This window comes from Canis lupus, chromosome 1 (genome assembly GCF_011100685.1).
Source record: "Canis lupus familiaris isolate Mischka breed German Shepherd chromosome 1, alternate assembly UU_Cfam_GSD_1.0, whole genome shotgun sequence".
NCBI lineage: Eukaryota > Metazoa > Chordata > Mammalia > Carnivora > Canidae > Canis > Canis lupus.
In genome coordinates, this window is record NC_049222.1 from 58,901,324 (window position 1) to 58,923,988 (window position 22,665).

At 40.1% G+C, this 22,665-nt stretch overlaps 1 protein-coding gene across 1 annotated transcript in view; it reads left to right on the forward strand.

Moving 5' to 3' along the window:
• The window catches only part of SLC35F1 (solute carrier family 35 member F1), a 387,573-nt gene that overhangs the window by 332,644 nt on the left and 32,264 nt on the right, over window positions 1-22,665 (forward strand). The window contains exons 4-6 of the mRNA XM_038525493.1: window positions 14,797-14,956; window positions 20,014-20,170; window positions 22,056-22,108. Of these exons, the coding sequence (XP_038381421.1) occupies window positions 14,797-14,956; window positions 20,014-20,170; window positions 22,056-22,108 (370 nt within the window). The remainder of the gene's footprint in view (window positions 1-14,796; window positions 14,957-20,013; window positions 20,171-22,055; window positions 22,109-22,665) is intronic.

The window sequence follows — 22,665 nt, forward strand, 5'->3', positions numbered from 1 at the left end:
TTCGTCAGGTTATGATCTCAAAGTCGAGAGATGGAGCCCTGTATCAGGCTCCCAAGCTAATGGGGAGTCTGCTTCTTTCTCTCTCTCCCCCTCTGCCTCCCCCTGCTTAAGCATGCTTTCTCTCTCTCTCTCTCTCTCTCTCTCTCTTTTTTTTTTTTACTTTTTTTCTCTCTAATTAATTAAATCTTTTTTTAAAAAAAGCTTCTAGGACTTTTTAAGACTTAGACCATGAGAATTCATAAACACCAAAGTATAAGAAAATAGCAGGAATTATTTCTGTCCTTCCTTCCTGTCCTCCCTCTTATTTAGATCTTTGGGGTCAAGGGCCATTTCCAAATCAAGACCCCTTGAACAGAAAGACAGAATGTAGCTGAGCATTTTCTGGAGCCATCAAGTGGGGGCCTCTGTGGTCACTTTAGGAGTTGTGACACCCTCTGGGCCAGAGAATGAATATAGGAAGTAGGAACTGCACAGAGCGCTCACCTTCAGCTCCTTTGGCCAAAGTCATCTCAATAAGCAGCTTGAGGGAATACTAGTTACCTCAGTGACAGCAAATCTCCATGAATGGTTCAGAGAAGCAGAAATTTTTCATCATTCAGCATCTTTTACCTGCCAGACAACGAGATAAGCACCTCTGGACCTTGCTCAGACGTCACCTTCTCAATGAGTCTTTCCCTGACCACACTGTTTAAAATCGCAATCTCCTGCTCCACCCGGCACTCCCTCCCCTCTCCTCTGCTTTATTTTTCTCCATGGTTTTTATCTCCATTGGCATACTATATATTTGATTTGATTGTCACTTCCTACATAAGATTACAAACTCCATAAAGGTAGAGAATTTTTTATCATTACCTAGATTTCTTATTTCCTAGGATAGTGCCAGGCACCTAGTAGATGCTCCGCAAATACTTTTTAGTGAATTAATAAAATATTTAAGGGGCCCTACTGTGTACCAAGCATCATTTAGCTCTTCAGAAAGTAAAACTGAATGCAAGGAGGAGAAAAATTCCTTTCTTTATAAAAGGTAATTGGGTTTTACCATAGTAAGTACAATTTGGTGATACTAAGATCAATGAGAGCCCCTGAAGGGGCACTTAATTTGGATTTAAGAAGCCAAAGAGGGCTTCCTGGAGGAAGTGTTGTCTCAACTGAGTTCTGAAAGATAAGTCTGAGCGGGCCAGGCAAGTGGTAGTGAGAGAGATGGACATGGGAACTCCAGGCAGAAGGAACAGCAGGTGCAAAGAAATGAGTCAAGAAGAACCCATGATACATTAAAGGAACTAAAAATGCTTCTACATGGAGTTTGAAGGAGGAATGGTCAAAGAAGAGAATGAAGGGGCAGCTGATGACATCACAAAGGGACTTATAAACCATGTTAAGGATTTGGGCTTAATCCTGAGAATTTCTAGAATAGCAATGATATGATGAAATTTGCAAGTTAAAGAGTTCATTTGCATGGCCTGATAAGGAAGGGGCAGACAGAAGGGGGCAAGTAAAGAGGTTCTAGAGAAAGATAGGTGCCTAAAATGACAGGATCCGGTGACTTATTTGATGTGTGGGTAAAGAAGGATCAATCCATGTTTTATTCACCCATATGTGTAACAAATATTTATTGAGCATAATGCTATATACCTTTCTATGAGTTCTAGACATAGAACATAAAGAAGATCATGTTCGTGCCCTCATGAAGCTTCTCTTCCAAGTTATACTTAGTTTTAATTTCCTCCTCTCCCATCAGAACATGAGGAAGTGAGCTGTGCAAAGATTTGAGGAAGAGAGGTTTTTTTTTTTAATTTTTATTTATTTATGATAGTTACACAGAGAGAGAGAGAGAGAGAGAGAGAAAGGCAGAGACATAGGCAGAGGGAGAAGCAGGCTCCACGCACCGGGAGCCCGACGTGGGACTCGATCCCGGGTCTCCAAGATCGCGCCCTGGGCCAAAGGCAGGCGCTAAACCACCACGCCACCCAGGGATCCCTAGGAAGAGAGTTTTAAGCAAAGGGAACAGTATAAGGGTGGAGGCCCTGAGCATGGCATGCTCAAGACACAGAAAGAGTGAGTGAAGTTACTGGCAGTAAGAGATGCCACTAAAGAGGAGGTAGGGGCTAGATTACATAAGACTAGTATATATTATTTTATATAAAACTATTACATAAGATCAAGGAAAGCAGTTTGGATTTGTTCTAAGAAAAACCATTAGAATGTGCAGAGCAGCTGCTTGATTTGTCCTAATTGGTATCTTTGGATCACTGTGGCTGCTGGCTGCTCGTGGAGAGTTTACTCTAGAGGAGCAAGAGTGGCCGTGGTGAGAGTTAGGACATCACTAAGTGAAGGATGTGATGACTTAACCCCACATGCTAACTGTGGAGGTGGCTAGAGCTGTGGGATACATTTATAAGATAAAGCCAATAGGATTTTCTGAGGATTTGTATAAGGGAAGTTTGAGAGAAAAAGAAGAGTCAGGAATGATTCCTTGGTTATTGGCCTGAGCCACAGGGTGAAATGAGGAACATGGGGGAAGAGCAAATGTGGAGCAGAAAATCAAGATTCTGCTTTGACCACATAGACTTGGGCTTCCTGTTAGACATCCAGGCAGAGCTTGCTACAGGTGGCTGGGGATATGTATCCGGAGGTCAGGAGAGAGGTAGGAGCTAGGAGTATTAATTTGGAATCATTTTCAAATAAATGACGCTGAAAGTTATGCTCTGATTACATCACCCATGTGGTGAGAATGGAGAAGAGAATGGAAACTGAAAGCTGAGCCCTGAGACCTGCCCATGTTCAGAGACTGGAGGGAAAGTAGGCTAAGGAGAGGCCACTGTGGTAAGAGGAGAACCAGAAAAATGTGATGGACCCTGGAAGCAAGTCAAGGAAGTGTTTCAGGAGGGAAGGCGTGATCCCTGGATGTCAGGGTTCAGGGTTCAAACCTGAGCAACTATGTCTCCAGTCGTCCCATTAAGTTGGGGAAGAACCACGTGAGGAGGAACAGTTTGGAGACAAGGATATGAGTTATGTTTGAGCCATGCTGAACTGTAGGTATTTTTGGTACATGCACACCAGATCAGCAGACCCTGAAGTTTAAGAGACAGGTCCAAATTTGAGATGTAGATTTGAAAGCCAACAGTGGAGAGATGATTTTTAAAGCCAAAACTGTGGATGACATCATTCGGGGTAAGTGTGGAGAGATGAGAAGACACACTATGGCAAAGTCCCAAAAGCACAGCATATGAGAAACTAGAGTGGATCCAGGAGCCCACAGCCCAGGAATTCATAAAGGAGTCTGACAGGGAGGCTTAAAAGATGAAGTGATGGACGGGGAGCCTGGCAGGTAAGAGCACCAGCAGGAAGGAGTGTCAGATGCTGTGCTGAGTAAAATAAGGATTAACATGTCTCTGCTGGGTTCAAAAACAAGGAGTATATTTTTGAGCAGTTTTGATGATGCTTGGGATACAGAACCCAGATTGCACTGAGAGGCTGAATGAAGCTGAGGGAGATGGAAGCAGCGGCTGAATGCAACTCTTTTCAAGAAGTTTGGCAGGAAAGGAAATAAGAGGTGGGTGACAGCCAGAGAATGGCATATGGAGAATGTGAAAATGAGAGTGCCGAGGACTGAGCCCTCAGATATGACAACTTTGAGGGACAAAAAGAACAAAATGAGTCCACCCCCCTCCAAAAAAAAAAAAAAAAAAAGAAACAAATAAAACCAGAAGGAAGAGCCAGAGAGGAAAGAGGAAAGAAAAAAGATATAAATCAGGGGAGGAGAGAATTCAATGGGAAAAGGATATTAGTAATGCCAACTGCTGCAGAAGGTTTAGTCAAAAACAGCAGCACAATGTAGCTTTGGTGATCATGGCAAAGAGAAGTGTCAGCATTACTGTATCTTGAGGAATGAATGGGGCCAAGATACTAGAGGCAGTGACTGTAAATTAAACTTTCCGGAAGCTGGCTATGAAGAGGGGAAAATAAATAGCTACAGAGAAATTGGACATCAAGGATTAAATCAGCATTTGCTATTTATTTGCTATCTAGCAAAGGAAAATAGCCCATCAGAGAAGAAGGGATCAAGAGGGATGTGGGATAGATGCTGGAAGCAAAGTCCCTTGGGGAGTAGACTGGGATGGTCCAAAAGAACAGAGGACAGAATCACCTTCAGGGCCAGACAAGTTCTAGGAGAAAAATGGCTGTGAAGTTCAGGAAAGAAATGTGTGTTCATTGGCATCTGTCCACCTGGACCAAGATGTAGAATGTCTTGTTCACTTTGGTATCTGCTGCATCTGTACCAATGCTGAATATGCAGTGGGCATTCAATAAACACCTGCTGAATAAATAAATAAGTGACAAGTATAAGGCAGTGAAAATCTGATTTCATCTTTTTTTTTAATAAAACCTGGAATAGTTGATTTGAGTTAAACCTAGAAATAGAGCCCCCAAAAGTACAAGATGTTCTCCTGTAGGTTTTGAAATTGTTTCTCCCTGCTGTTTTAATGCTGGGAGGAATCAAAAGTAATGCAAAATTAATGTTGAATTAATATTTCATCAGAAAACTTTCATTTCCTTCAATATGTGTTTTGAAATGTGTGCTTTCTTTAATGTTATTGTCGATGTTCTTATGTTCGATGAATTTTATAAATAAGAAATACAAGTTAGTAGTGCTTGGTTGACGTAAGGCAACCACCTCTCCAAAAACACTCAAAGTAGCCACACGGTATCAAAGGCCCGTGGCTAAGACCAAACTATTCTAATTCCTTTTTATTCCTTCGATGAAAATGCTGGATATGTAAGAAAAAAAATTAGGTGTGTGATTGTCTTCCTGGGAAGAGGTATTATGTTACAGAGTGGATGTTGATGAATGGATGTTTTCAGCAAAATAGAACCATAGTTTATGCTGTAATGATTGGAAAGGCAGCAGTCTCCATTCTTATGGTATGATTCTAATTCTCGTATACTTTTTCTTATAATCTGCACCTTATTTAATATAGAAAAATGCAGGCAACCAGTGATTATTTTTTCAATGCTCTGAAATACTCTTGAGTTCTCTCAGTGTAAGAAAGAGCACACAAGGGACACCTGGGTGGCTCAACAGTTGAGCCTCTGCCTTTGGCCCAGGGTGTGATCCCAAAGTCTAGGGATCGAGTCCCACATTGGGCTTCCCGCAGGGAGCCTGCTTCTCCCTCTGCCTATGTCTCTGCTTTTCTCCCTGTCTCTCATGAATAAATAAATGAGTATCTTTAAAAATAGAAGAAAGAAAGAAAGAAAGAAAGAAAGAAAGAAAGAAAGAAAGAAAGAAAAGAAAAGACAGACTAAGAAGAAAGAAAAGAAAGAAAGAAAAGAAAAGAAAGAAAAGAACGAACTCAAGAAGAAGACATACAAGAAAAGACCCGACCAGTCCCCGTCCCTACTCCCCCCTCCCTCCTCCCCGCCCTCCCCCCCCCTCCCGCCCCTCCTCCTCCCCCCCAACTCGCCCTCCAGCCCCGAACGAAATACAGACCCCAGCCAGGTCATACAAGCCTACTAGATTGAGTTGAGGCTGACCCAACCTAGGCCATGTTGTTATAACTGGTCACCTGACCTTGACTGCTTACACTCACTTTGTATAAGAAGAGTGGGAGACCTGGGATCACCTCTGGCTCTGACACTTACTACTGTGTGACTTAAACTAAGTTACCTATTATCTTCAGTACTCTGTTCTAGCATCCGTAAAATGGGAAACATAAGAAGTTAGCATTCTGCATATTACATGGCAGACATTCAGTAAATGTACCTCCTTGCTCTCTACTTTTAAAATCTGGTTTACTGACAATCAGAGCTTGTTTTTAAACCTGATTAAAGTGCTAGTGATGCTCACCCAGAAAGAATTTGTCCTCTGGAACAGCTCTGCTCTCACCTGAGGCAGATTTCCCTGTAGCAGAGCTAGAGAGTGTGTGTCTCCTAATTAACTGTCTTCCAGTGGTCACCTAGATGTCTAGGTACTTGTCCCAGATTTTCAGTGCATGGTAATGTCTTTTTCTTCTTTCTTTCTTTCTTTCTTTCTTTCTTTCTTTCTTTCTTTCTTTCTTTCTTTCTTTCTTTCTTTCTTTCTTTTCTGTCTGTCTGTCTGTCTGTCTGTCTTTGAGAGTTGAAGCCAAAGAAGCAAAGTGAATATATTTCAACAACTAGGAAGTTCTGATGGACAGGCACAAGGGGATATAGAAGGCTTACACGTTTAAATCCTTACCAGTAGTAACAAGAGAAGTAGTTTGGTGAAAATCTTTCTCTAAGTCCTGGAAATAGGACATTTCCTGGAAAATGGCTGTCACATAACCAGCATAATGACACATTTTATTAGTTTGGCTCTCTTGGGCAACATGATGGAAACATGGCTTCCTCCAATATGAATATTTTAAGACAATAAAACCTAAACATTAAGTCCTACGTTATGAGGTTGGTGTGGGTGGAGGTGTTATGAATAACTCCAAGAGGAAAAAATATCCGGAGAGGTGGAGGGAATGAGGTTGTCTACTAGGAAAGTCTGTTCCTGATGAAAGATATTCCCAATTGGATTTTCAGATGCCTCTGGGATGGGTACATGTCCAGGCCACTGAATTAAAGTGGTTCTTGATTGCATGTGAATGTGCATTTCCCAAATTATATTCCACTCTCTTCAGCTGGACTGTCTGCCAAAAAAGGACTTTTGTTGTGTCTGTGATACTGAAGATTGTCCTTTTTAAATATCTTTCCCTGTGAATGCTTCAGTTTTACTCACCGGAGATGAATTTCTAATATATATCACTTTTAGTAACACGGGAGAATTGCCAATTAGAAGCAAGAGGAGGGAACTTAGGGAAATGTTCTCTTGCCTGGAATCACCTACTAGTTGCCTCAGGTTTAGCCTCTGACAGCTGGGCCATGTGAGGGGAGCTTTTTCCCTGTGAATAGCCGGAGGGGAGCGCTAATGAGGAGCTCAAGGCTGTCGGAGGAGTCTCTTTTTGGCAGACAATTAGAAAGAGGGATGAGATCACCTCCTCATTATGCTCTACTGGAATGGGAGCAGTTGGGTAGCGGGTTTTTTGTTTTGTTCAATTTTTTTACAAACCATCTGCTTCTCTTGAGAAAGACTGATCTGACTCTTGTAGGTTTTTTACACTCTCATAACATGTGTTGTTGTATATATTTTGAAAGCAGTATATACTCAAGAGAGGGAATTTGGAAACCACAGAGGATTTGGGCAGTGGGGTTGTGATGATTCAGTTATTTCATCCAATGACCATTGTTAACATTTTATTCTTATAGATTCTGATTTTCTCCTTCCAGAGATTTTTATGACTGATATTATGATATGTAGATCTTTCATCAAGCTATGAACATTCATGTGAACATATATGTCAGCCAAACCAAGCATGGAACACTTCTTTTCCCCTGATACCACTGAGGCCCAGGGGAATATCCATTTCCTTCCAAACACTGAGAGAATGGAAGAAAACTCTCTTTTTCCTCCATTTCTTCTTCTTTCATCCCAAAGAAGAAATAGCTAATTCAATATCCAATGGGGAACTTTACCACTTGGGAGGGGGTTGTTATGTCTTAATAGGAAAGAAAAAGGAGGGCAGCCCTGGTGGCGCAGCGATTTAGTGCCAGGGTATGATCCTGGAGACCCAGGATCGAGTCCCGCGTGGGCCTCCCTGCATGGAGCCTGCTTCTCCCTCTGCCTGTGTCTCTGCCTCTCTCTCTCTCTCTGTGTCTCTCATGAATAAATAAATAAAATCTTTAAAAAAAAAAAAAAAGGAAAGAAAAAGGAGGAAAAAAATTCATCCAAGTGTTTCATTTCTGCCTGCCTTATGGGTTGGTAAGACCATTGCTCGAAGGACCCCTGAGACAGAGGCCTCAGTTTGATGACTGTTTTCCCCAGTCTATCTGCCTGGGGAAAAGAAAGACTAGGCTAAGTTAAAACTGAAGTGGGAAGTAGGAGGCAACACTGTCTTCTGCAAACCAGATCTAATGTTAATACAGCTGGCATCTGATTCTGTTTGGTTCTTTGGGTCTCTTAGGTGACCAAGTGGAATTATCAACTTCCAACCAGTTTGACCTACAAAAATAGCCAGTCCAAGTGGATCAAGGTACTATTTTGTGCCAGATAGAATCTGGAAGAGAGCAGAAGTGGTTGGAACCACAAATATGCAACATTAAAGAAAACAGTACCAGTAGCTTTTTAGCCACAAAAGACAGCCTCTAAATATAGACATTTTATCAGAGTGACTCAGTTTTTCTGAAGATATTTAAGGCCCATAAGTTGGAGCTAAAGGACAAGCTATGTTGAGTCTTTTAAGTCTGTAAGAACAAAATGGAAAGGCTAGGGAGATTTCCTGAAATGCCTGTTTTTGATTTGCAGAGCAATTTTCCCATCCAGGTTCCCTACACTGCTTTGTCATCTTCATCATGTTACAAAACTTGTAAGCACAAAAATCAGAAAACATAAAATAGCATGATAGGCTAACTTTTTATCACCCTTATGATGCTCTGGTGTTTGTTCCTTTTCATAAATTAAAGTAACTCTTTGAGAGGGATAAAATCTAAATCACAAATTTGATCTTTTAGAAGAAATCACTTCTCACGGGAAGAAGTAGTCTCCTGGTCTTTTGCTGTACTTCTAAACAAAGTTACTCATTCTTTTTTTGAAATAAAATGAATTTTGTTTGTACTTTGGATTAATTTGGTGAAACTGTATAACTAACTCAAAGAAATTACAATAGCCTAAAATGCACCATTTACTCTAAGTGCTATTTGACTGTCTACCTTTTCTCTTTTGATTAAAACAAAAATACTAGAAGTGCCTGTGTGGCTCAGTCAGTTGATTGGCCAACTCTTGATTTTGGTTCAGGTCATGATCTCATAGTTCTGGGATTGAGTCCCACATCAGGCTTTGTGCTCAGCAGGGAGTCTACTTGAGGATTGTCTCTCCCTCTGCCCCTTCATCTACTTGCATGCACCTCTTTCTCTCTCTCTTTCTATCTGTCTCTATGAAATAAATCTTGAAACAAACAAAAATACTCTACCATACTTATCTGAAATCAATGTCACAGTGCCCTTTTTAAAAAGTATAACTTATCTCCAACTGATATTTTCCAGCAACCATAATAAATGCAGATATCTAAATTCAAAATTTCATTTAAAGCTCTGTAAGAGTTTGGAAAAAGATATGGATTTGCCCTAAAAGGCTTAGATCAATATTACCCCAAGTCCAAGAACAAATGTAGGAGATATTGGGCCCTTTTACATTAAGCACATTTTTCTGGATTTAGTCTAATAAAACTTGAATTTCTTCATCAACCAATACCAAAGGAAGTCTCTTGTCTAGATGTTTTATTGGAAGTACCAACTGTATAAAGATGGGATAGAACTAGAGAGACAGAGAGAGAGGATGCAGTAATCCCATGGGAAGTGTGATATTGGCAGGCCACTATGATATATCATACCACAAGTGAGGTTGTTGTACTTTGCATGGTTATGAGATATGTCATGGGGGTAGGATTTATATTATTATTTTCCTTATTTAATCATTTTGCGTTAATTTTGAGTGTCCTGTAGCACAATTACATTTAACCATCACAATCTTATAATAACCTGCTGGTGATTGTACAGTGGAATTCTACGTAAGTCAGCAGTGTATCATCATAATCATCCAAGTGTCAGTTGGCCTCAGCTAGTCCTGTAGCGGCTCTGAGTTCTACCACTTAAGTTTATTCACAAAGAATTGTAGAGCTAAATATACACACAGATAAAGACATAGACATATCAAATAAAGTTGAAGGGATAAAATTCGTATTTTGTACAGGAAATAAATTAGATAAAATTAGTGGAATGACAAGCAAGAAAGTCATGGAAGCAGCAAAATTAGAGACAGAGTAAAGCCAGAAAAAGTTCATTTTTTTAAAAATTCAGCAATAATTTACTGGGCATCTACTAAATGCAGGTTCTGGGATTTAGAAAACATACCACATTTAGAAAATACAGTGAAAGAGGAATGACCATGTTAGAGGAAGAGGGGGACATACAAGTGAGCATGAAAACTCAGATTGGCTGTGTCTGATCCAGAGAGAGGTGGTCTGGGAAGTGTTGGCAAATGGAGTTAGCCTAAGAAGGAAGAGAGAAGCTTGAGGGAGTATTGGCAAGAAGTGGGGTTTGGGGTGTGTGTGTGTGTGTGTGTGTGTGTGTGTGTGTGTGTGTGTTTGGAAGAGAGCATAACCAAGTGTGATTGAAGACTGCAGGGAAAGATCCAATGGTAAGATATTGGCTGAATCTGAAAAGACAGAGAGGGAGAAAGAGGAACAAAAAGTTGAATGATGCTGCAAGCCTCCATTGTGTACTTTAAAAAAAAAAAAAATAATGTTGACTTGCATTGTTCTAAAAGCAATGCCAACACAGACTTTTTTTTTTAGTTATTATTAAATAACTCTTGGAAGCTGCCCTTGAACTCTGCAGAGTATAGGAGTCCAGACACTAGTATTTTAGCCCCTGGAAGCTGCCCTTGAACTCTGCAGAGTATAGAAGTCCAGACACTAGTATTTTAGCCCCAACTCTGAGACTAACTTGCTTTATTATTGGAGACTCAGTTTCCTTACCTATAAAATGGACATAATCATAACTCCCTTCAAGTGCTATTTTTGGAGATAAAGTAAAAATAATGTGTTTTGCAAACTATAAATTTACAATAAATAAACAAATACAAACTATATATAAATACAAACAATAAATAACACTTGCAATCTACTGTAAATGTTATTTAAAGCTACCAAATTTAAATAATCCTGGAGCTATCACCTAGGCTTCAGAGAATGTACCCCTGCCATTGAGCATGGTATGCCTCAGTGCCTCCATCAATAAAATGAGACAACTTGGGATCGTAGACCTCTCTGGCAGGTAGTGTCTAAAGACTAATGACATGGCAAAATTAGTTTAAATCTTTAGGAGAAAAAAGATGTAAATCTAAGGTTGTAATGAACATTTTTATTTCCACAGCATTATTAATACTTTGAGATTTTTCAGAGCATAAGAAGAATGAAATCTTTCCATTTGCAACAACATGGATGGGGCTAGAGAGTATAATGCTAAGCAAAATATGTCAGTCAGAGAAAGACAAAGACATATGTTTTACTCATATGTGGAATTTAAGAAATGAAACAAATGAGCAAAGAGAAAAAGAGAGAGGCAAACCAGGAATCCGACTCTTGGTTACCAGAGGGGAGATGAATGGGAGGATGGGTTAAATGGGTGATGGGGACTCAAGAATACGCTTGCTGTGATGAGTGTTGATATATGCAAGTATTGGATCACTGTATTGTACATCTGAAACTAATATAACGCTGTATGTTAACTAACTGCAATTTAAATAAAAACTTTAAAAAATAAATACACAGAAAAGGGAAAAAAGATAATTATGAAATAACATTCATTTGTTTATTTTTTAGTGTCGGTATTTTATCATTTCTCTTTGGATATAGAAATATATGCAAAGAAAGGTAAATCTAACTAAGGTTAATGACAGAATCAGAAGGGGTTTTCTTCCTTGTCTTTTTTAACAGTCCCAGTTGTGGGCATCTGTTACCATGCTTCGCTCTCTTTTATTTACTCCAACGACCACTTTACTAAGGAGTTAAGCCAGCAGAAAACTATTGGAAAATTATTTTGTCAGTATGTTTCATGCTATATGACCACAGGGGAAAGGCTGGAGCCAAAAATCACTTAAAAGTAATAGCCTGTTTACTAACAGAAGCTCCCAAATGCTTATTTTCTTCTGTAGTTACAGATGCAGTGATGAGACCTCTACCTGTGGCAATTCCTATCATTGACCTTCATTAAAATATTGTTTTAAAAAAAACAAACAAACCATGATAGGACTCCCCATGACAGGACTCCCACTGATACCAATGGTTTGAGTGACCTTGAGCATATCACTTCATCTCTTGAAACTTCTGAGTCCCCAGCTTTTCATAAAGGGGGTAGACAAAGTCTACTTAATTCAAAACTGAGGGGCACTTATAAATGTATATGAGCATTTTTTTAGTGGCCAGTGCCCAACGATGCTTAATGCCCTGCAGAGAGCATGGGGCAATCCTGCACAAAGCACCGCCCCCCCATTCAAACTGCCAGCAGCAGCCTGAATTAGCACTGACATCGCTGCCTATAATCAGTGATACCAAGTCAAGTATCTGTCCATTCATTAATTCATTCAACCACCCATTATTGATCCCCTACTGTAGGCTGGGCACCAAGCTTCCCTAGCTGAATATTCCAGAAACCTTGACTTGAATCGTATCCTTCTTTAGCCTTTCCCCTTCCTTTTAAAGGGTTTATTCATCCACAGGACCACCTGACGACAGGTATGAATAAGGATTTTGCAGCTCAGCCCATGAAAGGACTGGATCCTAGGACTCATCCAGTGCTTTGGGGTTTCTAATGACATTGAGAACCAAAAAGGTCCACTCAGTCCTCCCCAAAGTTGGAATGATGACCACCTGGTTTGCTTTTAATAATTCAGAAATGGAAGCCTTCAGCTCCATGGACCAAGGGCTTCCACCTAGACAGTGAAATCCAAATTGTGGAGCATGTAACTAATATTCAACTGTTGATTCAATCATTTCTCATCGTTAAAACAAAACACCAACTGTTTTATGCCAAGTGAACAATTTTCACTGGCAAACTCAAATTTCCTACTATACTTAAATGGCATTTGAGGCCAGTTGTACTAACTGCCTTAGAGCATTTTATCATATCAAGTAGGATCATTAACTTGCTAATTAACTGTGCAGTGAGTAACCCTGTGCTATCATGCAGTCCTAGCAGTCACCACCCAAATACATAGTCCCTCTGGGAGTGCTGTGACCTCTAGATGTTACTCAGCATTCACATGCCCTTCATCACCTGTTGTCTCACAGCACCCCAGGGAAAGCTTACGATTCTGATTGCTTGTGTTGCAAAGGAGACCAATGCACAGAGAATCGTGAAAGTCCTACAGATAAGAAAAAACTTTTGGGATGGGGGGATTCTGAGTACTGTTTACAATCCCAGAAGTCATGCTGATGGTCAGGCATGCTTTGTAAATACACAAACATTTTTAATTTAAACTTTAATGAATCTTGGATATTACTGATCATTAAAAATCCTGTATGTACTGGTTCAGCCACTATCATTGGCTACTTCTCCTGAACACAGCAGGGTCTGAGTACTAAGAATGTAGTCCTGCTCTCATAGACCTCTGGACACTTGGGGAAGTCAGACATCGTGCCAGTAATTCAGTACTCATTACCTATTATTGCAATTGACACTATAAAGGACACAGAACACAAGGAAAGCATTGATGGACCTGACCTAGCCTGGAGACCCAAGAGGCTTCTTTGAGAGAGCAGTATATAAGTGCAGGCCTGAAGGAAAAGGAGTTTACAGGAGTTCAGGAATTCAGGTGAGACATTCTAGATAGAGCGGGGTGCATGATTGAAGACCCTGAGGCAGAAAGGAAAGACTGACTCCAGGTAGGAGAGGATGCCAGCTTTGTTCAGGTGGCAAAAATGGGAGAGGGTGGCATGAATGAATATGAGGTGTTTAGAGGATGGAATTGATGGAACTTAGTGCCAACAGGATGTAGGGAGTAAGAGTGGAGGCATATACTGGCCTGCATCTGACTGCTGGGTGGTAAAGTCACTTGTTTAGGATTCTAACAGAGGCGTGGTACTGGGCAATGGGTCAGGACCACCAGTTTTTCATTTGGTACATAGAATTTGAAGTCCAGTGGGACATAGTTTGTCTAGTGGAGACATGGAGTATCCAAAGGTCACTGTATCTTAATAGGGTGTAGTAGAAACAACCTGTTCTGTGGAGCACAGAGCCTGTGTTTGGAAGCATGGCTATAGACCAGCATTGAGGCTCTTGTAATTTATAAAATGTGTTCTCATGTGTCATGTCTAAGCTTCACAGTGATCTTTGGGGGAAGTCAATGGGTAATTATCTTCATTATACTAGCAGGAAATTGAAGGCTTCCTGAGTTTGTGATCTGCCTACGGTCACACTACTATAAGTAAGGATTTGGTACTCAAATTCAAATCTTCTGACTCCAGGCACAAAGGTCTCCTCATTTCACCACCTTCACTTGCCACATGATTGGGGCCAACTCTCTACCGACTCCCGGGGCTTCCATGTCAAGTGGAATCTCACTATTAGCACAAAATACGTAAGAAGTGAAATCAAGGATTTTTTTTTCTATACTCTGTTTATTCTTCCTCTCTCTCTTTTTTACTCTTTTTTTTTTTACAACAGTATGTTTAAAGTATTGTAAACTTGAGAGTCATATTTGTGTTTAAGGCTAGAGCATATATTTTTACAAGCAGTGAGAAGACAGTTGTCTGGAAGAAATTAAGTTCAACTTTTGTCTAAATTCTAATAATTTATATAACATGATAAGACCTCAACCTTCTCGCCTCCCATCCCCAGATGTACTCCTAAAATAGTAGAACCATCTACAGTGGCTCCGTGTATCCTCCCCTCCTGCGAGCTTTTCCTGTGGAGTCTGGGCACTGGGGCAGGAGACTCTTCACTACCAGCCTTATCCTGTCCATTGGCCTTCTCTCCTTTCACTCAAAGCTTGGAAGATGTTTCAGTAAATTTAGTTTGTGCTTGTTTCAGAGTCTGTTTAACTGAATCAGTTCTGGGTCTACACAGAAACTCGGGTTCAGGGAAGTACCTTCTCTATAGGGCTGTTATTTTTCTTTATCATGTGGGAAGCTTCCCCCTGAATCTCTTGTTTCTGTTTACCTCCCTCTTTCCCTATAGCTCTTGGACTGCTTTGTGATCCCGGTGGTGATTTTGCTGTCCTGGTTCTTCCTGCTGATCCGGTACAAGGCTGTGCATTTCCTCGGCATCGTGGTCTGCATCCTGGGCATGGGCTGCATGGCAGGAGCGGATGTGCTTGTGGGAAGGCATCAGGGAGCAGGTGAGTCCCTAGCTGTTCACCACCGTGGTGGGGTAGAAACAATAAATTTGGTCTTCCCAGTGTCTGCATCTTACTCCTGTTTGTTCCTCAACACCTAGAATAGTGGTGCATAGAAGGTGCTTCATCCCTGTTTTCTGAGTGAATGGAGGAAGCAAAATACAAACTTACTGCCCTTTCTACATGTATTCAGAAACATTCAGATGGTGTTTAAAACTGAGGGTCAGGACCCATTTGGAGGATATTTTGGAGGCCATTGCTCCTGCCTAAACCAGCTGGTTAGAAATGATGTCAGTGATCCTCTCCTGGACCACAGTGGCCTTCTCCACACCCCACCCTCAAACTCTTGCTTTCTCAAGTCAGAGAAAGACTGAGCTTTCAAACCACTGGATGGAGGTTGGTTATATAAGCTAAGAGTGGATATTTTAAATTCGAAGACTATATTGGGAATAATGAATATTTTTATGTGGGGGAGCTATGTTTAGTCTCCTTGTGCATGGTATTTTGTTTGTTTATATTTTTGGTGGGGAGGATTTCTGGTTATCAGTCACTGCTTATAGACCTGTAAGGTAAAGCTTCAAGATTTACTCATCAAATTGTTATGAATCTGATGGGGATCCCTGATTCAGCAGGATTTCCAGAGGATCCTTTTTTTTAAGCTTTGGAGTTCTTTAAAATATATAAAAATTCTTATGCTACCTAAGATTAGGGGGCACAGAAAAAAATGACCTCTTTTGTGAACCTCAAGAATGGAATGGAAAATATTCACATCTCAATAGCTCTTGGAATTGACCTTCCTCCTATGGAATTTGATGATAGTCAAAATTGGAACATTTCTCATAATGAGGCTAGGTTGTAGGAAGTACCCGAAATAAATATAATTTATCTTTTTAAGTTGCATCGTAGAACATTATAGCTGAAACAGACCTTGTTCAGCAACTTTATATGTGACACACAAGAACACTAAGATACAGGGAAGCCAAGTGAATTCCCAAGGTCACAGAACTATAAGAGCAGAGTCTAGAATAGAACTCAAGGCTCTTAAACTCTGGGGCAGGCTTTTTTCTCTGCCCCACATCTCTAGGAGCTAAAGACAACACGGAGCAAAAGAGAGACAGCCTTGGCCCTCACAACACTGCCTACACCACATAATCAATCCCACCTCAACAGAGAGACTAAAAATACACACACCAGCTTTTCCCACCAACTTTTCTATGAAACACTGGTTCCATGGTGTATCAATAGATGTCATATGAAAGGGTCAGCTTTATGCTCTAAACTCATAGTGGTCCTGATATGGATAATCTCTTTGGATCAATCAGATAGTTCTTTTTGTCTGATATAATGTGGCTAGTTGTTCTAAAGTCATAATTTAATTACAGTTTCTCAGCTTTAGTTGAATGGTGTAAACACTGACTAAGGAGAAGCATGTACCCTTCTTTATGAAAATTATGCTTTGCTGAACCTTAATCACTGACCTCTAGCCATCATCTTGCATTTCCTAGTCAAGGAAGACAATTACCCTCATAAATCTGAATGTTTAAGCCTAGAATGGTAAGCTACATTAAACTGGTTTCACTAGGCTCTATCCATCTCTTCTGGGGGGTAAAAAAAATGTTTTCTTGATTTCAAATGCAGTGTTAGGAGAGGAGTAATACTATTAGAGAGAAAAAAAGTAAGTCCATTTGAGAGTCTTTCAAAAGCAGCAACTTTTAAAAAAAACGCAGAGTGGTTCAAACATACTAGAGTAGACTTTATCTGTTTAAGATTCACAGCAGCATCCTTCTTGTGACAAATGACGTCCTCGTGTTAACAATTAAAATTTATCATCAGGGAGTACCTTCAATGCTAGAGTAATGGTGCCCAAGTGCATGATATGATGTTCTAAAGGCAGCCCAAATATAGGATCCAAGGGCTTATTTTATAAAATAAATTAGACAGCCATTTAAGCTGTCATATAAAATGTTTTGAAAAAAAGAAAGAAACACACTCTGGTTTTAAGGACAGTATAATCTTAAAATTGGCGTGCATAATTATGGAAAATATTCCATTTGTTTTCACCTTGACGGTAGAATTGGTTCAATGTTATTACTTAGCCAGGGAGAGAACTTTTCGAACATACTTCACTCACCAGAACTTCATCAGCCTATCAAGAGCTTTTCATAGGAGAAGAGAATGTCTGATTTGAACCATTTTATGTTGCTTAATCCATGGATCACCTTAGCTTGGGATCTTGAAAATTCTTTCCTCAAGCATGATGATAAGGGCCTGTTCAAAGTTACTTTGACTTCATTATAATTAAAGTAATTACTCTAATTCTCTTTGTTAGAATGTTTCTTCCTCATTTTGATTTAAGTCTTGCTGAAGGAACTGTTGCAGATGGCCGCAGGCTCTCCAGATACGAAATGTCTGTATCAGGGCACACGGCGATGTGCCAGGAGTTGTGCTTCTGATGAAACTTTGCCAGCAGATTAGCCCACCTCAGACAGAAGTGGAGAGAAGGCATCTGCAGTCTGTGGCACTGGAGGCTCTGCCTCGGAGCCTGTGGAGTGCACTGCACAAAGTGGGAAGAAGCCCTAAGACTGAGATAAAACTCAATTAAAACTGCTCCTTGTTATAAAATGTATTTCCTGCTCCCCAAAATATCATCTTTCTACCATAATGCATTGATTACATCTAGTTTATTTATTCAAGATGTTAGATATCTGTAACAACATTTTTTCTTATTGCTAGACATAATTTTATAGTTATTTCAAGGAAGAGAAAACATTTTCAAGGAGCTAGATAATTAAACACAATCCAAAAAAGAGTGATAATTTTTTTTTGGTGCCAGGCACTTTCCCATGCATTATCTCATTTAAGTCCTCCTAACTATGCAAAGAAGGTTTTCTTATACTCACTTTTGCAGCTAAAGAGATCAAGTCTAAGGGAGATCAGGAGCGTGTGCAAGGACACACCAGTACTAAATGGTGTGGCCTAAATGTGAATCTAGCCAGTATTCTTTCTGCTACACCACTTAATGCTTATTTTTCTATAATGGTGGCCCTTAAAAGAAATGCACAACTGTTCTACTATAGTAGATGAGGAGAAAGGACTGTCCCAGATTGCTCAGGATGAAGAGGTTTCCTCAGGTGAGGGAATTTGGTGCTAAAACCAAGAGAGTCCCAGGAAAACAGGACAGTTAGTCACATTTAAAACTCAAAAGTGCTCAATGGGAGGGGTCCATTTTCATAAATTATATTAATAATCTTTAAACACTCCAGAATAGTAGAATTCACCATTTATTTCTTAGTCTACTGGTAAGTAGCAGTTTTCCCAGGAAGCTGACTCCAGGAAGTTCTCCTGGCTTTCAGGGTCTCTTCTCTTTCCGATCCTTACCAGGAGTGGGAATTTGCCATAGGAAAAGTGACACCTTTAGAGTACAGCTGACCCTTGAATGGCATGCTTTTGAAATGCACAGGCCCACTTAGACATAGAGTTTTTTCTTTGATAAATATGGTACAGTACTGTAAGTGTATTTTCTCCTCTTGAGTTTCTTGACACTTTCTTTTCTCTAGCTTACTTTATTGTAAGAATACAGGCACCTGGATAGGGGCGCCTGGATGTCTCAGTCGATTAAGCATCTGCCTTAGGCTCAGATCATGATCCCAGGATCCTGAGATCAAGTCCCTACATTGGGCTCTCTTGCAGTGGGAAGTCTGCTTTTCCTTTTCCTTCTTCCTGCTGCCCCCTCTGCTTGTACTCTCTCCCTCCCTCTCTCTGTCAAATAAATAAATAAAATCTTTAATTAAAAAAAAGCAGTAGATTATATATATATATATATGTATATATATATATAACATACAAAATATGTGTTAAGTGTTTGTATTATTGGTAATATTTCTGGTAAATGTTAGGCTATTAGTAGTTAAATCTTTGGGGAGTCAAAATTTCAATGCAGATTTTTGACTACATAGGGATCAGCACCCCTAAGCCCTGCATTGTTCAAGGGGCACCTGTAAATACAGAATCTGCCAAGGTGACCAAAAAGGAATGAATGAAGAACCCTTTCCCCAAGCCTAGCGCAGATTCTTTTATGTGAAGGCATTTCCTAGAGAATGCTCAGTGCTCCTAGATGAACACTGAGAATCTGGTTTCTACAGTTTTAGATTATTCCAGCTAATCTGGGAATCCAAGGCCACTCTATGATGTGTGCCCCCTTCCTAGAATTATGCTGGAGAGAGCACCCTTCCCATCTGGGATCTCTTGTGCCCCAGAACTACATGCCTGCCACACTCCCAGGTGCTGACCTGTACAAGAGCTGGAGACTGCGAAGGTACAAGCCCACAGGGGCTGCTAACTTCCACACTCATTCCCTGGCTTCATACTTCCTAGGGCCTAATTATAGGAAATAGCAGGGTAGAGCACTTATTAAGAATTGGACAAACCCAAACCAACCAAAATTGATTTTAAAACAAATAGACATTTTTATGAAAACAAAATGTTAATATAATGGTGAATTACATATATTTTCACTCTTACATTACTTACTGTAGAGAAGTTGAAAATTTCAGCCCATAATCCCTTTCACTCTCATTTTCTAAGCAAGTACATATTTTGCCCATAGTCAAAATAAAGAGTCTCGACTAATTCTGTTATAGCTTCCCTCCCTGTGTAGCAGAGGGTGGAAATTCAGACTGACTCTGTTTGTTCTACACCATGTTCACCAAGCTGTTGGAAAGCATCCTGCGGCAAATATAACACGTACATGTATTAGCATATATTCCTAGACATATATATAGACAGAAGACATGGGGCTTTGTAGAGAGAGTGCAATCTAGAAGCGACTGGTCCCTTTTTTCAGTTAAGGAAGATTTCTGGTTGGGCAGACGTCGGCAACCTTTTTATACCAGAATATATCTGGAGTGCAGATAAACAGACTTTACTAAATTTCAGTTGGCAAATGACTGGACTTCTGTAAAAACATCGGAATAGAATAGACAAAGGAAGTTCAATTTGCTGGTGCCAGATTCTCATTAAGAACATTTTAATGAAGCTGCGTTTGTGTTTTTGGTTCCTAGGGGAAAATAAGCTGGTAGGGGACCTTCTGGTCTTAGGAGGAGCCACATTATACGGTATCTCTAACGTCTGGGAAGAATACATCATCCGAACCCTGAGTCGAGTGGAATTTCTGGGAATGATTGGACTCTTCGGGGCTTTCTTCAGCGGAATTCAATTGTGAGTAAAAAAATAAGAAGAAATTCAGACAATAGAGACTCTTAGGGCTTATTTTAATTATTCTCATTAGGGTAAGGTTGGTCGCTTTACTTTATAAAAACCAAGGCTGGAAACGTTTCACTAACTTCCTACATGAAATCTGAAAACTCAGTATCTTTCTTGCTTAAGCATCTTCAAAACTAAAGAAGTTTATGATCAATTATTAGAAAACCGCTTAGTGGACTTTGTACACAATTTACAAAAACAACAACAACAACAAAACAACAACAACAACAACAACAGTAGAAGTACATTGATCCTCCTAAACCAGCCGTGGTTTTACTTAGAGAAGTAGAATACCTAAGTGTAAATGCCATGATTTAATACACTTCCAAAAAGGGACATCTGTTCACTAGTGACAACAACTACTAAGAAGCTTACAGTATAAGTTTGTCCTTTCATAAATTTATTCTTCTATTGCCCATGGATTTGCCTGAAGGAACCATATTTTCAATTCATCTCTTAGAAGTTTGGTGTTCCTATTTTCCTTGAACAGTTGAAGATAAAACACAGACACTCACCAAGCATCAGAAAGTCCAAAACACCAATTTTGTAATGGTCCTGCATTGGAGCGTAGAAGTCATCACTGACTAGTGCCTCAGAATTGTTGTAAGAATAAGTGTCAAACAAACCATACTTTTCCATCGATAAAGACCATATGTTTTAAACATTTCATGTAAGGGATGAAGAATGATAGTACAGCCTCCAGTCTAATTTCACCAAATCCTTTTCTACAAAGCAAATAATTCTAATTTCACCAAATCCCTGTCTATAAGGCAAGTACTTTGTAATTGTTTTAGTTCAGTATCTGATTATTTATGGAAGATATTTTGGCATCATCTTAAATAGTTTTTACCAATAGGCTGTTTCCAAGAATCCTCCAAATTTTGGTATCTGGAGATAGAAGTAAAACTCCATGGCAAACAAGGCACAGAGATGGGGAGAGTCTCTGAGAAGGATTTATTTTTGATTCATTTTGAAAGTGGGATGGCATTTCAAAGCTCCTAAATTTGGTGCTTCAACTTTGTGAGAGGAAAAGAAATTGCCTAGTTCAACTATTCATAACCAGCATTCTGTAGATAGATGGCTCATTTTATGGATTATTATTCTTGAATCCAAAGAGTAGAATCAGATCCGGCACTCATTTGCCTCAGTTACAGTCCATTCAAGCTAACTGAGCCCTTTAGGACCACTGCTGCCAAAATAATGGAAGTGGCACATGGTTGTCTTTGGCAACAGAGTACATTGAGGGTGGAGCGGTGCCAGCTTCACCTCCTGGTCCTCTTCCAGAGCAGTGGTTCTCAAAATGAGCTTCTCTGACCAGCAGCACTGATACCACATGAGAACTTAGCAGAGATACACATCTCGGGGCCCCAGCCACATCTACTGAATGCGGATCTCTAGGGATGGGGCTCAAGAAATTGTTTCAATGTGCTCTCCAGATGGAGTATCTTTGAATTAGAACCACTGCCCTTGAGAATCCTCAATCAGAAAACTGACTCCAAACACAAAGCAAAACAAATTTCTGCGAGCACAGATATTTTCCTCACCTTACCATTGACTTTTTGGACTTCATCTAAGCAAGAAGAAATCAAGGTGGCAGGTGGACTGTTTGGTGAAAAGGCCAGTGGAAGGATTGGGCACCACCGTATGCCCACTGACCACACCTTCAGGGGGATTCTCAGACTGAAAATTAGACTTCCCTATCCTTGGCCCAAAGTTATTTTTGAAATTCAGTTGGTTGTTTCATGACTTCTATAAATCTGGTAAATGAAAAAAGAAAAGAGAAAAGAAGTAGGACACATTATAATCTTGCTCATGAGGTCCACTTTCTTTGAATTTGCAGAGCGATCATGGAGCACAAGGAGCTGCTAAAGGTGCCCTGGGATTGGCAGATCGGTAAGGGGTTTGCTTTTCTAAAAATGCTGTGTTTCGTAAACCTGAAGGATGTGTTTGAAGGGCGACGTGGGCGGGAGTGGGCCACGAACCATGAAAGCGTCCAGAATGCAGGGGACAAAGGAAAATGAAATCCCTGGTCATTTTAGGAATTCTTGTACCCGGTGAGAGACTAAACTGTGTGATTCATAATGTTTCCTAATTGAGCTTCTGCCCATTATCATCATCAGGATGCCATTAGTGTAGACACAGAAGTATGTTATTAGGTTAAAAGACCAACAAGAAGGAAAAAATGCCCAGAGGCAGTGGTAAGGCATAAATGACAGCTATTTTCTCTAGCCAAGAAACACAGAACTGATGGGATCATTAAAAAGTGGCACTTTAGTGGGGGGAGGGGGGAGGAATGAACAAAAAGGCATACAAGAAAACAATGTAATGGGCATTTTGAGCCGATAAAAACCTTTTCAGAAGGGAGCATAAGAAATGGTTAAATGATCTCCAAGTGGACTTGGTGAAAAATACCAGACACGCTTCGAGCTAGTTAACAGTCATCCAGGGTA